The 16,378-nt window shown below is 34.3% G+C and overlaps 1 protein-coding gene across 4 annotated transcripts in view; it reads right to left on the bottom strand.

Annotated features, from left to right (window-relative positions):
• Window positions 1-16,378, bottom strand: part of LOC113522625 (rab GTPase-activating protein 1-like) — a 51,562-nt gene that overhangs the window by 16,801 nt on the left and 18,383 nt on the right. For all 4 annotated transcript variants that reach the window (XR_004224223.2, XM_026908374.3, XM_026908376.3 and 1 more), the window contains exons 7-18: window positions 8,057-8,238; window positions 7,751-7,876; window positions 7,570-7,668; window positions 5,667-5,827; window positions 4,744-4,846; window positions 4,500-4,662; window positions 4,068-4,158; window positions 3,681-3,825; window positions 2,859-3,047; window positions 2,186-2,311; window positions 1,010-1,120; window positions 416-546 (exon numbers count right to left, since the gene is read on the bottom strand). Coding sequence is in view for 3 of the 4 variants with exons in the window: in XM_026908374.3 (XP_026764175.2) it covers window positions 416-546; window positions 1,010-1,120; window positions 2,186-2,311; window positions 2,859-3,047; window positions 3,681-3,825; window positions 4,068-4,158; window positions 4,500-4,662; window positions 4,744-4,846; window positions 5,667-5,827; window positions 7,570-7,668; window positions 7,751-7,876; window positions 8,057-8,238 (1,627 nt within the window). In the remaining variant the exon portion in view is untranslated. The remainder of the gene's footprint in view (window positions 1-415; window positions 547-1,009; window positions 1,121-2,185; window positions 2,312-2,858; window positions 3,048-3,680; window positions 3,826-4,067; window positions 4,159-4,499; window positions 4,663-4,743; window positions 4,847-5,666; window positions 5,828-7,569; window positions 7,669-7,750; window positions 7,877-8,056; window positions 8,239-16,378) is intronic.

Below are 16,378 nucleotides of genomic sequence, written 5' to 3' on the forward strand. Positions count from 1 at the left end.
AATAGGCAGACAAGTATTTTTTCTGTATCCATGTCAATATAAAAAAAAATTGTAATTTATTTAAATTTAATTAATTTAAAACTGTATTTTCAAAAATATCTATCCATGCATATGTTAGTAACTAAATCGGTCTATTCATCGTTATCATGTCAGCCGTTAACCGTCGACTCTTCAACATAGACCTCCCCCATTGGTTGCCAATAGCAAGCACGCTTGGCAAGTAGGTTGGAAACCGCAGTTAGGCTTTGGAGGGGTTTTAAGAGGAACGTTGCTGCCCATCGTTCAACCATTAACTTCCCTTAATCGTTTTTTATGACACCCAACAGGAAAAGAAGGGGTAGTCCATTCTATGCCTGGACCACTCGGCAAATTGGTCTATTACTATCTAATAAAAAATAACAAAAGTGTTAAATACCTAAAATATTTCAGTACTCCTTCGAAGTCGTGTGTTAATAAATCCTTTTTGGAACGTGAGAGTAGAGCGAGCGCAACTTGGAATAATGTGTCCATGCCTTGCAAGAGGAACACGTCCAAAATATGGTAAACCTGGAATTATCGAAATTAGTTTTTTTTTTTTATTATAATATTAAAAACTGAATTTATAATACATAAACAAATCAAGTGACTTCAAAAATAAGGAAGTTATCAATTTGGTGATTATTTTTTATGCTTATTTCCTCATAAGTCCGTCAGCTTTAAATCAATATAGAAAATTCTTTTTTTTTATCTGAAAGGATATACTTACAGATTGATCTTATAGAAATTTTATCAAAATCGGTTAAGTACTTTAATTTTTAATCAAAATAACCGACTACAATTTTGTCACAATTAAAGTTTTTTTTTTGTTTGTAGGATACATTAATTAATATATACATATTTTTATATAGCTGTTTCTTTCTTTAAAGGAACAATAAAGCTATAATTATTTCATTCAAAATAATCCGAATAATAAAAAAAGCGACACGGCTTATCACTTGTATGTGTAGGCGCATTAAAACTGAACACATACCAATGGTAAGGGAAACCGCGCGGTGAACACTGTTAGGAACCACTGCGACGCGAACATGTGCGTCTCGACGCCCAGCTCTAGGAAGTGTGCGCGGAGATCTGTCAGTTGTTCCTGAAATCATACCAAGTTTTACATAACCAAGAATAATATTTTTTTATATAGTATTCATTTGTGGTATTCATATATGGCATATTCCCGTGTGGTCGCAGCATAGGAAAGACCACCCCTTCCTTTCCCGTAGTTATTGTAAGAGGCGACTAAGAGAGAGCGACAGATGGGCAGCAGCATCCCTATTAAAACATCTCTAAAGGTCAATTGCGGTTGCCAATCCACCTGCCAATCTCGGCAACTACTGGCAAACCCCCTAAGGGGTTTAAGCCGGGACCACATGGTGGCAAATAGCTTATATATTCTTTAAGGAATTAATTGAATAAATAATAGTTCTAGAAGTTAGCACGTTCAAATAAACTCTAGCACTATTATATTACTACTACACTAGATATTAATAATGGATACGTCTAGAGTGTTATCGTATATAATCTATAAGTATGTAGGTATATTTATATATGTAAATAATTTGTATGTATGTATTTTTATTACATATTTGTATATTTATGTAATATTTGTTTAATGTATTCATGTATGTATATTTATATAATCTCTATTGTATGTGTTGTAATTTTTTTCACCGCATATTAAAATTTCTGTTTAGCCAAAGGTTGACTGGGAGAGAATGCTATATAGTATTAAGTCCGTCTTTTGTACCAGACATTTTTTTTTTTGTAATGTGGTCAATAAAGAATAAATAAATAAAAAAAATACGTTTAGAGAGAGCAATGCGTCCCGAATTGGCATGTAATCATTAGGAACACGCTCAGTCATGGACCACTAGTTATTCTTTAGACTGTGACATTATGATTTCCATACAACACGTTGCCCCTTCTTGTGGTTAGACTAAAATTACTTCAGAACGATTATTGGTAATACAATGGTATCTGTGCCTACTCAAGTCAATCCACAACTTGAATACAATATTACTTAATTCTATTGTGAACTTTAACAGTAAAATTATAGATTTTTCTGTATAAAGCTTCACTTTTAAGAAGCTTAAAATTAATAAAATATTCTGACATAGAAATAATAATTATAACAATAGTAAAATAAAACAAAAGTCACCTCCATAAGCCTGTCCAGCTGATGTAACCTCATGTATAGAGCCTCGAAACCGTCCTTGTATAACTCACGTAGACCATATCCGTACATGAGGCGCACTAACAAGCAGAACGCCTGTTCCTCCGGCATCTAAGATAAAACATTTACATAAATACAAAATTATTTTGTAAATAAATAAATTATCTAAAGGGCTATAATAAGAATTGGTACCACAATAACACTATTTTTTTTTATTTTAACATGAACGAATACAGAGTACTAAAATAGTAAGGGTCCTTAAATAATATATGTAAAAGTTATGCCAGCGCAACTTGCGCAGTATTTTCGATAAGGTGAATATTGCAAAAATAATTAAAAAAATTGGTTTATAGATATTCACATAAAAAATATCGATAGTTTATATATTTTTTTTTGTTAAAATGAGATAGAGAGAGAGAGCCCAAAAAATAGAGAGGGCGAAAGAAAGAGCAAAAGAGAAAGAGAGAATAGGGAGAAAGAGAGGGGTGAAGAAAAGATAAAGAGAGGGTGCATTCTTTTTCGCATAAACAACAAATGTAGCGAACAAGTTTTTACTTGTTTTAATTCCTCCAAACTACAAAAATAAATCAACAACAGCACATAGAATATTCCTATAATAAAGTCAACAAAATAACAACAAAGCGTAGTATGTACTGACATGTAGGAGCAGCGTGGCGGCGAGGAAGCTCAGTCCCTGGCAGTAGCCGACCTCGTGGTCGTAGACGGCGTACGCGCGCGCCATCCGTAGCAGCGAGTCCTGGCCGAGCCCGCCCGCCTCGCGGAAGAAGTCGTGCGCGGGGAACGTGCGCGCGATGTCGCGCTGGATCACCGCCTCGAACGGACAGTCCTTGAGGGGAAAACATTTTTAGTGACGGGAACTATACACCTCTCGGCTATCAAAACGTCCCCTTACTCGCAAAACGTCACATAACCCTTATTAAACTACTGTTTCATCTTAGCTGCGTTCATTTAATTATGAAAATAATTGTATTATATTAATGTGTAGACAGCGAATGCGATATATAGATACTATATCTTGGAAAGAACGTGATAGTGCAGTGCCAATATAAAAGTTTATAGGGCACAAAAAAAATTGATTCTTGTAATAAAAGCTTTAAAAAATAAAAAAAAAAAAAACCTTATTCTTTCACGTCAAATTCCTAATTTGAAAAAAAACAGACAGAACACTATAATAGAAATAGAAGGTTTTTGTTTTTAGAATAAGAGGATTATTATATAAAAAATCAAGACTAGGTTTAGGTTCAAGTTCTTTGCATTAAACAAGCCAATAAATAAAGATTACATATTTGGTATATTTTAAACTCAAATAAACTGTAATGAGAATAACAATTTAATTTATATTGAAATAGTTGAATACACTCAACAATATAAATCACAAGATTTGATCCAGACTATCCCCTTAGAGAGGGCGGAGGTGATGGGGGAGGGGCTTAGATTGTACGTAACGAATAGTACTCACTTTGCTAATAAGTGTTCTATAGGTCTCCATAAGTTTGTCGTTTTGGTCGATGCCAGCGAGACGCAGCCAGACTTCACCTCGCAACGCCTCCGGCACACCCACGCGAACCAGCTGATTTAGAGCGCGAGGACGAGGGCCGGTCCAACTGTTTAAAGTTTTATTTTAATAATTTGTGTCTTATTCCACATTCATCATCATTTCAGCTAATAACCATCCACTGCTGAACATAAGCTTTCTCCATAAGGGAAGTTTTACCAGTAGTTGCTACGCTTGGCAGGTGGATTAGCAACCGTAGCTAGACTTTGGTTATGTTCTAAGAGGGATGCTGCTATCCATTCCTCGATCATTATATATGATATCGTGATGAATATAAATAATATATCGTACCTCCTGAGAACTTGTGCCCAATTGACTAAAACATCCTCTCCACAGTCTTTTGATACTTCACCAGTGCCACTTAATAAAGGTTCATCGCCATCTGACAAAAATAGTAATAGGCAAAATTATAGAGTGACCTGTATAGATATGTGTAGTTAGATAAAATGACACATAGGGAAAAACAAGCTGCTTCACAGTTTGGATATTATTACACAAAATTGAAAAAAATAAAAAACTCATATAACCATCACTTACTAGAAGAAACAGTTGGTAGGAAAAGAAAAACATAAAAAAAAATACTTCAATCTATCTATCTCGCTTACATTTAGCGTTAACATGTAATTTTACTTCAAATTGTAAATGGAAAAGATTGCAATATGTAACATCTGTAATGATAAAATTTATTGGCATCCAACTCTCATGTTTTATATCACTGCATACCTGAGTCCGGTTCTGAAGGGGATGGCGGTGCGGGCGCGGTGGATAAAGGGGAAGGGAGCAGACTAGACAATGACAGCGGAAGGTTCAGCCGCGATCTGTCCAGCTCCCCCGACGTCTCCACATTTGCCACTTCATATTGCAACTGGCCTAATGTATCTGTATTCTAAGGGAGAAGCAAAATTGATTTTTAATATATATAATTATGTTTTCGAATATTGCTATTATCATTTAAAACCATACTTACTTCTTTGAGATTTATGTAGAACTGTTGCACGAGCGGCCTTTTAAAATAGTACCAAAATCTCTCTGTTGGCGGAAAGATTTTTACTGGGGTTTCAATTACCAACCTGAAACAAAGGTAGCAAATCTTTTAATACCATTCCATGGGCTCTTATACCATAAATCTGCAAGTTGTGATAATAATACTGTTTCTAATAATAAATTCGTTATCATATCACTTTGATAACAATATGAGCATTAGGTAGGTACATAATAAACATACCTATTATGCATACCATCATTCATCATCATTTCAGTCATTCATTATCCACTACTGAACTTCCTTGTAGGTTGAAAGAATAGTCCTGAGTGTCTGAGTCACCTGCATTTAACTATGGCACAATTTTTTTTATACAACTTAGAATGGCAAATAAGCTGACGGCCCACCTGATGGAAAATGGTAACCGTCGCCTATAGACATGAGCAGTACCATGGACATAACAGAGTATACTGTTTCGCCCATGATACCCCTCATGCGTTGCCATTCGTGAGGACTCAGGTGTTATTTCTCTAAACTCTGTAAATTCACGCCATATCTCATCCTTCAAACCGAAACACAGCCATGCAAACACAACTGCTTCATGGTAGAAATATAGTATTTTATAATATCTTTGCTACAAACTAATTCAACAAATGACATCATTCGATCCATTTAAAAAGATATTCAATTTATAGCATTGATAATAAATAAAAAATGTAAATACAATCAAAAATCCAACAATAGGAAGGTCCGAAAATTATTTTCAAATTTCGTCCCACGTTATTCTTGGAAAAAGCCGCTAAATTTCATAGATTCCAAATTCAAAATTCTAATTAATTCATAAAGGCCATTACATACTGATGACTCGTTACTTTTCTTATATTGTTTTCGTTAAACTATGTACATACCGCAATGGATCCGGTATGCCTCTAATGACTAGGTCGAGTGCGAGCGACATGTAGGCCGGCGCACCCTCCCCGCTGGCTACATTGAACGCAGCCAGGGCCGACTCGCCCGCGTTCCAGAGCGCGCAAACTGAACAACTGGACCCGCCTGCTGAACCGCTCACCTGGATAAATACCATTGAACATATTAGACAGGGGGAAAGGGATTGTTAGCAATGGAGTTCGACATTGCTAGCAATATCAGGTCGACCTCCACGTGGTTCCCCCTGGAAACCATCGTGAACAATTCTTGTTGAATTCGTCACGATGGGCTAACTGACCTGCTTCATCTTCATCTATCATCCCTCACTGGTGCCCCGCCGGTGTATACCAATAGCGCGGGTGGGGTAACCATTCCATTTTCACCCATTACAAAAAAAAAACTATTAGACAGCGCCATCTAACCCCAAACTAAGAGCTTGTATTGTTTACTTGACATGTTTTTTTTTTAAATGTTGGTATTGAGCTGTGTTTTTTATGTAAATGCATAATATACATAGAAAACACAGACCAATACAAATAAACATACTCACAACCAACGGAGAGTAAGTTGTTAAAGTACATCATGAAAATTGTAAAAATAAAATGTAACTAATGTTGGAATTTAGTTGCATAGGAATATATTGATTCATGTGAGTACTTCATGTGGCTCGAGACCGATCGGGCATGTGATCCTACTTGGCATCATAAAATATATAACTAATCATCATCATCATCACCATATCAGACTAACTGTCGACTGCTGAACATAAGCCTGGGGAGTTTTGCCAGTAGTTTTTTTATACAACTTAGAATGGCAAACAAGCTGACGGTCCACCTAATGGAAAGTGGTAACCGTCGCCTATAGACATGAGCAGTACCATGGACATAACAGAGTATACTGTTTTGCCCATGATACCCCCCCCCCCTGCGTTGCCATTCCTGAGGACTCAGATGTTATTCCTCTGTACCCAGTAAATTCACGCCATATCCCACTCTTCGAACCGAAACACAGCCATGCAAACACAACTGCTTCACGGTTGAAACACGAATGGGACAGAGGTACCCAAGCAATCGACTTTTGTACAAGTTGCCACGCTTACAACCAATACTTCGTTAAAAACGATACCGGAACAAAAATTACCATACAATATAAATGAGTGTAAGCTCGCCTTCATACTCATATTACTGTGAAGCGAATGAAGATAAAATGTATTAAACATGGGGACACTTTGTATCAAATTATTTGCTTGACTTGCTGTCTTATTTATGCTTATGCCAATTAGCTTTACTCACTATGTTTCAGAAGGGTAACTATACAGCAAGGATATTACAAAGCCAGCAGTTTATTTTTTTAAATAAATGAGAATGAAAGTAGGCCTATTAGCCCATCGTCACGAATTCCACAAGAAATAACCACGACGGTTTCCATGAGGAGCCGCGTGGAAGTCAACCTAACTATGAATATGCCCTATATTGCAAGCAAAGGCTAGACAGATCTAAAAAATAATAATAGGGTTGTTACCCCAAACTAACAAACATCGGGAAGAAAGAAAGATCGACCTCCTCGCGGTTCACCCTGGAAACTATCATGGTTAATTCCTGATGAATTCATCATGATGAGCTAACCGGCTTGTTTTCATTCTCATCTATCACCCTTCACTGGTGCTCCGCCAGCGTATCCCGTTAGCGCAGGCGGGGTTACCATTCCATTTTCACCCATAAAAAATAAAACTAACAAACATCGTAGTCTTCAGGTGTCATAACACTTTCTATGATGTCCACTTCTATAGAAGGCGGTTACCACATCCCATCAGGTCGGCCATTAGTCTATTTGCCATACCAAGTTCCGTTAAACTTTTTAACAGTTGTTACGAGTCACACTTACCATTTCCAACAGTCTCATATCGGAGTGTTTCACGCTTCGGCCCGGCGCGAGGAGTATACCGAAACATCTTTCAATGTACAGTCCGCCAATGTATGAGGTCTGATGAAATATAAATAATAATAATTTAAACAATATTTTTACGAATAAGAGGATAGAAATATACAATGATTATAGAACTCACTTGTAAATCGTCCGGCTCAATCTGTACATTGTTGGTGACTTGCTGTACGTTGATCGTCACTTGCTTATCTATGCCGCCCCTTAACTTGAAGCCGAGACGCTCTTTGGGTACGTGACTAAATGTTCCCTGTAAATATAAGAAACAATATCAACATAAATCTTTAATAGGACATTTACCTCTTCAATTTGCTTCTATCTACTCGTTTCTTATCATTGTGATTAAACGGTAATAATAAATATGTATTTAATTTTATATAATTTTTCTTTTTACATTTACAAATTTTAACAAAATAACTTTCAAACAAACCTTTGCATCAGTCTCTTTAATATCAACAGTGCACTCCAAAACATGCATAAGCTGCATTGAAGGCACAGCAGGGCCCAACGTTTCGGTTAGGGACCCGGTCATAGATGGCGCTGCGCTCAACTCGCCGACCAACGACGACGCCATGGAACGCGGAATGCGTTCAAAAGCTTTCGCGAAACAACCTGAGGAAGATAAATAACAATTTGTAAATATGACAATATTACAACAGTACCGTGTGGTCCCGGCATAGAATAGGCGACCCCTTCCTCGCCCGTGGCTGTCGTAAAAGGCGACTAAGGGAGAGCGAGGGATTGGCAGCAGTGTCCCTGTTAAAACAAAGCTGCGATTGTGGGGGAAAAGGGATTGTTAGTAATGGGGTCTAACTGACCTATTGCTAGCAATACATCCTACCTCCACGCGGTCGACCTCCACGTGGTTTCCCCTGGAAGCCATCGAGGTTAATTCTAGTGGAATTCGTCACGATGTGCTAACGGACCTGTTATTTCGATAAAACTTTGAGGTTTTTCTCTGCGTTAAAAAAATGTGGGATCTTAAAAATGCGCTTTAAATTTTTTAAAAGGCCGTTCTGTGCTCTAGCATCCCTCTCGTGTGGCATGTTTTTATTCGTTTTCTTAATTTGCTCTTGTACTTAGAATGCTTATATATAACCCATTATAATACCAAATACCTTGATATAGGGCTTTACTTCGTGTTTTTCTTCACGTGTACTGGTGTATGATTTTTTCCTATATTCGACTATTATCAGAATTCTAGATTGATTAACAATGATAATATTCTTTATTCCGTTGCCACGCAAATGATATGATTTATTAGCAGTTTTTACCCGCGACTTCATCCGCGTGACCGACATATATTGATTGACAGTATACCTACTATATTTCACGACGATTCGTTGAACCGAAGACGGCATGAAATACACACTCGCTTACATTTTTTTTTATACAACTTAGAATGGCAAACAAGCTGACGGTCCACCTGATGGAAAGTGGTAACCGTCGCCTATAGACATGAGCAGTACCATGGACATAACAGAGTATACTGTTTCGCCCATGATACCCCCCTTGCGTTACCATTCCTGAGGATTTAAATCATCATTATTCTGGTCATCCCTTATTATTAGATATTGTATAATTAAATTAACACAGAAACAATTTCAGTTGTTACTGTGTAATTCAACAATTAATTTCAAGATCTGTTGAAATTTAATTAACAATTAATATGAACAAAAAATATATGAAATAATTACGCTAGCCTCCAACTTGAAAACAATCAAAGAAATACTCTAATGCTATTGAGATAAAGTATAAATTTCATCAACGAATCCGTGAACAAAAAAAGGACAGTCCATCATTAGTGGGCGTAAACCAGGCGTAATTCTAATATTTTCTAATAGTTAACATAATTATATAAAATACATATAACTGAGTTTGTGTAACTTTCGCTATCATTTCATACATTTTATCTTTATGTTAAGCTACAAAATAATGATTCAATCGACACGCTTGACATATTAATACCTATTATACCATATATTGATCTATTTATTTATTTAAATATAAATTACTAACTTACAGTTTCCAAACAAATATAGAGAGAGTACGTTTTAAAAACTTAAAAATTTTCAACAACATTTAGATAAATATCTCATTGTAATCATACTATTTTTTATAAGCAATACAAATAAAACAAAGAAATAAAAAAAAATACTCCAGGCTTAAATTAATGATAGAGTTATCAAAGACATTTGTCAACTATGCCATTGTGGAGAATGGAATATTTTCTATCTGTCCACGTTTCACCAAAGATATTAGAATTTAACGCATATTACAATGTGGCAGGCTATAAACCTACAGCTATTATACTGATTAATTCTTTGAGTAAATTTAAATAAATATCTTATCTATTTTAAATAATTATTAGGTCATTAATAATATTGGTATATAATTTGAAACTAAAATAAATATTGAATACAAAAGAGTGATATAACGAAAAGTAGGTAATATAACGTCAACAGATTGTGATTAATATAACAATTGTGCAGTACATGACACGTTTACCATTAAATGGAGCACACTAGTGTACATAGGTAACTAAATATTGATAATACAGGTCTTTTATCTTTGTTTAGAAAGTATACTACGTTACTAGTAATTGTTATTAGTAATTTACATTAGATGATCTGAGCAGTTTAAAAAATAAAAAACGTTTTGGCAATTTATTCGCCTTTATATATTAGATGGAATTCAAGTTCTTTAAGTACTTTAAATACTTTAATTTAATTCTTTTGAGTAACTCAATGTCTAGGAATAATGAGAATTTTAGACACAAACAGTGATACGTACCCTACGTATCCCTACAACGTATAAAATCAAATCAAATATAATAAAGTAAGCATTTAAAAAAAAAGCAAAAATTACATTAACATAAAAAAAGTTACATTTAAGATTTAAAAATTAAAGTAAAAAAAAAAATAATTAAATTATATGCATGCATGAGTATTTAAATCCAAATATACAAAAACTCTGTAACTAGACGTCATATTTCACAAAATTTGCATATTTTGTCAAGTTTGAACACAAATCTTACTGGCTAGTAAGAAATAAGCCTAAATAAGCCTAATTTTTAATGCAGCTTTTTATGATTTTTGATTTTACATTTTGTTTCTTTTTATATCAATGACCGGAACAAATTTGATCCTGGCATTAAATTACCTATGAATTAAATGCTAACCATAAAACTTACCAATAAACAATTATGATACGTAGAAATTGCGGCCGATTCTGAGGTGCCATTTCTCTAAATCTATCTCTTAATATATTTTAATTTGACAATTTCGCAAAACTACTATTTGATGGGCCATCGTGAACTAAAATTACAATAATTTTGTCTTAAGTCTATTAGAAAATGAGTTCATATTAATAAAAATTTCGCTGTCATATCAAATTGAAATTTTACTTTTAAATTATCGCCTCACAATCGACTTGATGACAGTCTATGGGGTGGGGGGAGGGCTATATTCAGAAATAGACATAGATGATGATGATGTATCGACCTCATCGTCTAGCGTTAAGATCGCCTCTTGTACTCACTTCACCTTATAACTGTAATCCTGGTCCAATAAAATATAAATAAATAAATATTAGTGTTCAACGATAATCCGTTTTTCCTCGCTTGGTATACCAAGCGAGGAAAAACGGAAATATATTTAGCAAATAATATTTATTTATTTATTTATTTATGTACACTTTATTGCACCATTTATAGAATAGTAAACACATTTAACTGTAATAAGAAATGATACAAAAGGCGGTCTTATCGCTAAGCAATCTCTTCCAGACAACCTTTGCGTAGAGAACATTGAGAAAACAAAGAAAAATAAAGGGTAGGTGGCGCACTATTATATTAGTACTAATTATATATAAACAAATATATACAAAGATATATACATATACATGTATATACATATATATACATAAACAAATACATACATAAACATACACAAACTTAAAAGTACACATACAACAGGAGAGAGTGACACTGGAAGATGAAGATAGAACATGGGAAAAAATAGTTACTTAAAGGGAGAGATAATGGGCTTTAACAGAGGTTTTGAAACTAGCGAGAGATTGAGCGCACCGTATAGAGGTAGGTAGTGAGTTCCACAGACGAACTATATAATATGTATTTTTATAGCTTTAAAATTGCTAATTAGTCATTTTTATGTCGATACCTTACATGAAAATAATAAGTAACCAATTTATTTAAATAATTTTATAGACCAAAAGAAAAAATGGTACAAAAGAGTGACTTAATAAGCATAGCATTAAGTAATAAGCGTAGCAGTAAGTCACAATTATTCTATCTTTTACACAATTTATTTTGGAGATGTTTATGTTATAAATACTACACTGCTAAATTGTTTTACTAGGTGTATATTTATATTGGGTGTGTGTACTTTAAATACTGACAAATTCTAGGATAATAATATTTAGTACATGATGATAATAAATACATTTCCACATCCTTGCTATGTATGTATACTCTATACCACAAGCACATAAATCAGCTAAACGCATAGGTATTATTACTCCTTTCACAAACACCATATATACTACAAATCAAATATAATACGGTGGAGAAATTTAAAAAATATACAATTGTTATATATAGGGTGAAATCGTGACTTTGTATACTTTTGAGGAAGTGATCTATCGTACTGTGTTGTATGTTAAAATATAAAAAATAAACGTCAAAAGATTTGTACCTTCTTCACTAATATGGTACGCCCAGCTATCTAGTTTGAAAGTACGCTTTTTTTTTGTAATTTTCCGGCCTACGTTTAGTTATACTGATGGAAATGCTAATATTTTGGTTTCACTCCATAATTATTGTATATATTTATATAATTTGAATATGAGAAAATAACACAACACATATATGTTATGTGTTACCACACACACACACACACATAACATGCAATACACACACCGATGTTAAACCACAAATGTATACCACCTTGTACACAATTTTAATAACCCAATGTCACAAAATCCAATGTTAACAACCGCGGTGTATTCTCTTGATATAATTAAAAACGTTGAACGCACTAGCTCCCACAGCCGACGAGTGGTAAACACAACAACAAACAATCGAATGATCGTGATAAGGTGGAGCGCGGGAGTATTCTGCGGCCAGTCCTCGTGACTCGATTATAGGCAGTAGTGATATCTCATTTCACACTATACGACCGATTTATATTTGTTGTGTAAACACAGTGAATTAAAATTAATAATTGAAAATTTTATTATATTAGCTTTTAGCTGCGCGTTGCACGCGTGGATTTTGAAAATGTTGAATCTTAAAAATTCCTTCTTTATTGTTCTCCTACATTATATAAAGAACCTATTACAAAATTTCAAGATTATGGATTGGACCAGAGGGAGACTTTGTACAAAAGTCAATTGCTTGGGTACCTCTGTCCCATTCGTGTTTCAACCGTGAAGCAGTTGTGTTTGCATGGCTGTGTTTCGGTTTGAAGGGTGGGATATGGCGTAAATTTACTGTACATTTTACGGTACAGAGGAATAACACCTGAGTCCTCAGGAATGGCAACGTATGGGGTATCATGGGCGAAACAGTATACTCTGTTATGTCCATGGTAATGCTCATGTCTATAGGCGATGGTTACCACTTTCTATTAGGTGGGCCGTCAGCTTGTTTGCCATTCTAAGTTGCATAAAAAAAAAATAACAGTGTACTTTCATTCCAATTAATCACACGGGGACGGCCGAGAGACATTATAGGAAATGTTAATAAACAACATTTCTAAACGGAATAAAACAGTTTTTTTTTTTTATTTAAAACACAAAATTTGACTGTCAACACCATTATTCTATTTATCTACATTAATATCAATATGCTTTATATTCAGTGTACCTACTCAATGAAAAAAGATCAAATCCAGAATAAGTCCGCGCTCATAATTCAATACATCGTTATCGGCTATGATATACAAAACTATGTCAATGACTTTGATAGAGCATTCACTATACTATTATATGTATTATTCAGGGACAAACATTTAAAGGCTATTCAAGAGTTTATTAACCCAACAATCCTATAGGAAACTCAACAGAATTGTGCATATTGTATAAGGGGAAATAACAATTTCCATACAGTTTTAAACCATTCTCTAACGGGAACAAGGAACTGTTAGTAATGCGGTATGAAAGTATCCATTGCTAGCAAACCTATCACCTATCAGGTCGAACTCCAAGCGGTTTTCCTGGATAATTTCTATTGAATTCGTCACAATGATCTAATTGACCTGCTTTTATCCTCGCCTATTATCGCTTACTAATGCCCCACCAGCATATACTGATAGCGCAGGTGGGGATACCGTGACATTTAAAAAAAATATTACCAATCATCCATTAAAAAAATCACTTTCAAACGAAGCCAAAAGGACCTTTCATTTCCTGTGTAGAAACCCATCCTTTTTTGCAAATAAAATACAGCCATTTGCTGTTAATGTTAATGTAGCTTGTGTGTGTGTGTATATATATATATATATATATATATATATATATATATATATATATATATATATATATATATATATATATATATATATATAAAACTAGTAGGGATAATATTTATATTATTATATGTATTATCATATCATATACATCTCCCATATCTAGAACTAACAAAAAATTTTTCATCGTGTCTCCTACCGGATTGTTTAGGTTGGAAGAGATCTCTCTTAGCGATAAGATCGCCCATTCTTTTCTCATTGTGATTATTTCTTGTAATTGTTTGTATTTATAATAAGTTTACTATTGTAATCTTTTGGAGGAAACAATAAAGAGTATCTATCTATCTATCTTTCTATGAGTGAAAGAATATTTATAAGCGGCTTAGTATATTTTTAAATCTTCTGTTACGAAGAAAATATTTTTCTCTTTATAATATTAGTTTAGACAAACGTATAAACACAATCTAACACTCTTATTCATAAAAACTAACGCCTTCTGCAAACCCATTTTAACTACTACACACTTTTTTGTCACTTTATTTCAAATTAGGAATTTAGCATAAAAGAGAGACAGAATAGTTCAATAGCTAAAGTTTGTGAGAGATTTGACGTTTGTACGAATAAGGGGGGGGGGGGGGGGGGTACATTTGTAATATATGACAAACCTTAAATACAAATTCATAGGACAGGAATTCATTTTAAACCTAATAAGGTAAACCTTATCTGTACTGCTTTTATCTTGTGTTTACTACTGCTATCTGGTTATTACTAAGTTCGGCACTTGGATTTTAAACGTTTATTTTAAGCGTTAATGCTTATACAAGTTAGAACTATTACAGATTAGATAACACCTGAGTCCTCAGGAATGGCAACGCATGGAGGGTATTATGGACGAAACAGTATACTCTGTTATGTCCACGATACTGCTCAGGTGATCTATAGGTGACGGTTACCACTTTCCATCAGGTAAAAATAAACTAATATACCTTTTCGAAATATAATTTGTAACTATAAGCTACATCCTGTGGTTTTGCTTGCTTGAATAAATAATAATATACAGTACTTGTTTGCCACCTTAGTAGTATAAAAAAAATATTAAAAAAAAACCAGACCCTATATATTACAACCGTTCAAAAGTATGGCAAATGAGCCAATCATGATTATAATTAATCATATTACGAGTATAGGATGCTCAACGACCCACTCACCTTAGAACGTAGCTAAGGATCCCATGCACGCGAAATTCCCCGAATTGCTTTAATAATTAAAGCAGAACTTCCTCTCTCAAAATTTAACCAGGGGGCGTACCCACCTGGGGAGGCATAGAGAGATGTCAGGGGGGCATAATACGTATGCAATTTCAGAAGAAAAATTATTAACGTTTAAAAATTGAAAAATACTTAACGCGTAAATAAAACTGAAGCTAGAATCAACTATAAGGTATAAAGCATTAAACCTCAATATTCTCATTAGTTCTCTACAATATATATCAGTAAAATAACGTTTGAAATTAATTTTTTTACAACTCAGAATTAAAATATTTTTATGCACTTAGAATGCCAAACAAGTGACTTTCCCCATCTAATGAAGTGGTAACCGTCGCCTATAGATATAAGCAGTACCACGGACATAATAGAGTAAACCATGTCGCCCATACGTTGCCATTCCTGAAAACTAAAGTATTATGCGTCTGCCTATGTATCCTGTAATTTTAATTGCCACCCTTTAAGCCGAAACAAATGTTGTTAACAAATTTTTTTTTGTAATTACACAATTCGAGGGAATGGGTGCATAAAAATATTATCACCAAAGGTTGGGTAAACTAGACCAAACTAATAATAACACTAGACTACTTAGAAAATCGTCGACATGATAATTTTAAATTATAATAAATGAAGATATAAACAGTAGAGGCGACTGTAGTTTGACGAAGCTATTAACATACATCATGCGTACTTATCATTTATAACTTATTACTGCTTGTTTAGTCCGTGTTGAAGTTTCTATACATTATGCGTTATAGTCGTTTACCATGTATCTTTCTAACAAGTTTCCTTAATAACAATTCAACAAATACTTCTTCTTAGCTTTTAGCCGCGACATCGTTCGCGTAACCGGAATATGTTCACTAACTGAGACAAAAAATAGCCTAAAAATAACCTTTTCCATCCCATATTTTTTTATACCACTGGAATGGCAAACAAGTATACGACCCAACTGATGGTAAGCGGTTACCGTAGCTTATAAACGCGTGCAATGCCATG

This window comes from Galleria mellonella, unplaced genomic scaffold (genome assembly GCF_026898425.1).
Source record: "Galleria mellonella isolate WM207_F2 unplaced genomic scaffold, CSIRO_AGI_GalMel_v1 utg515, whole genome shotgun sequence".
Taxonomy (NCBI): domain Eukaryota; kingdom Metazoa; phylum Arthropoda; class Insecta; order Lepidoptera; family Pyralidae; genus Galleria; species Galleria mellonella.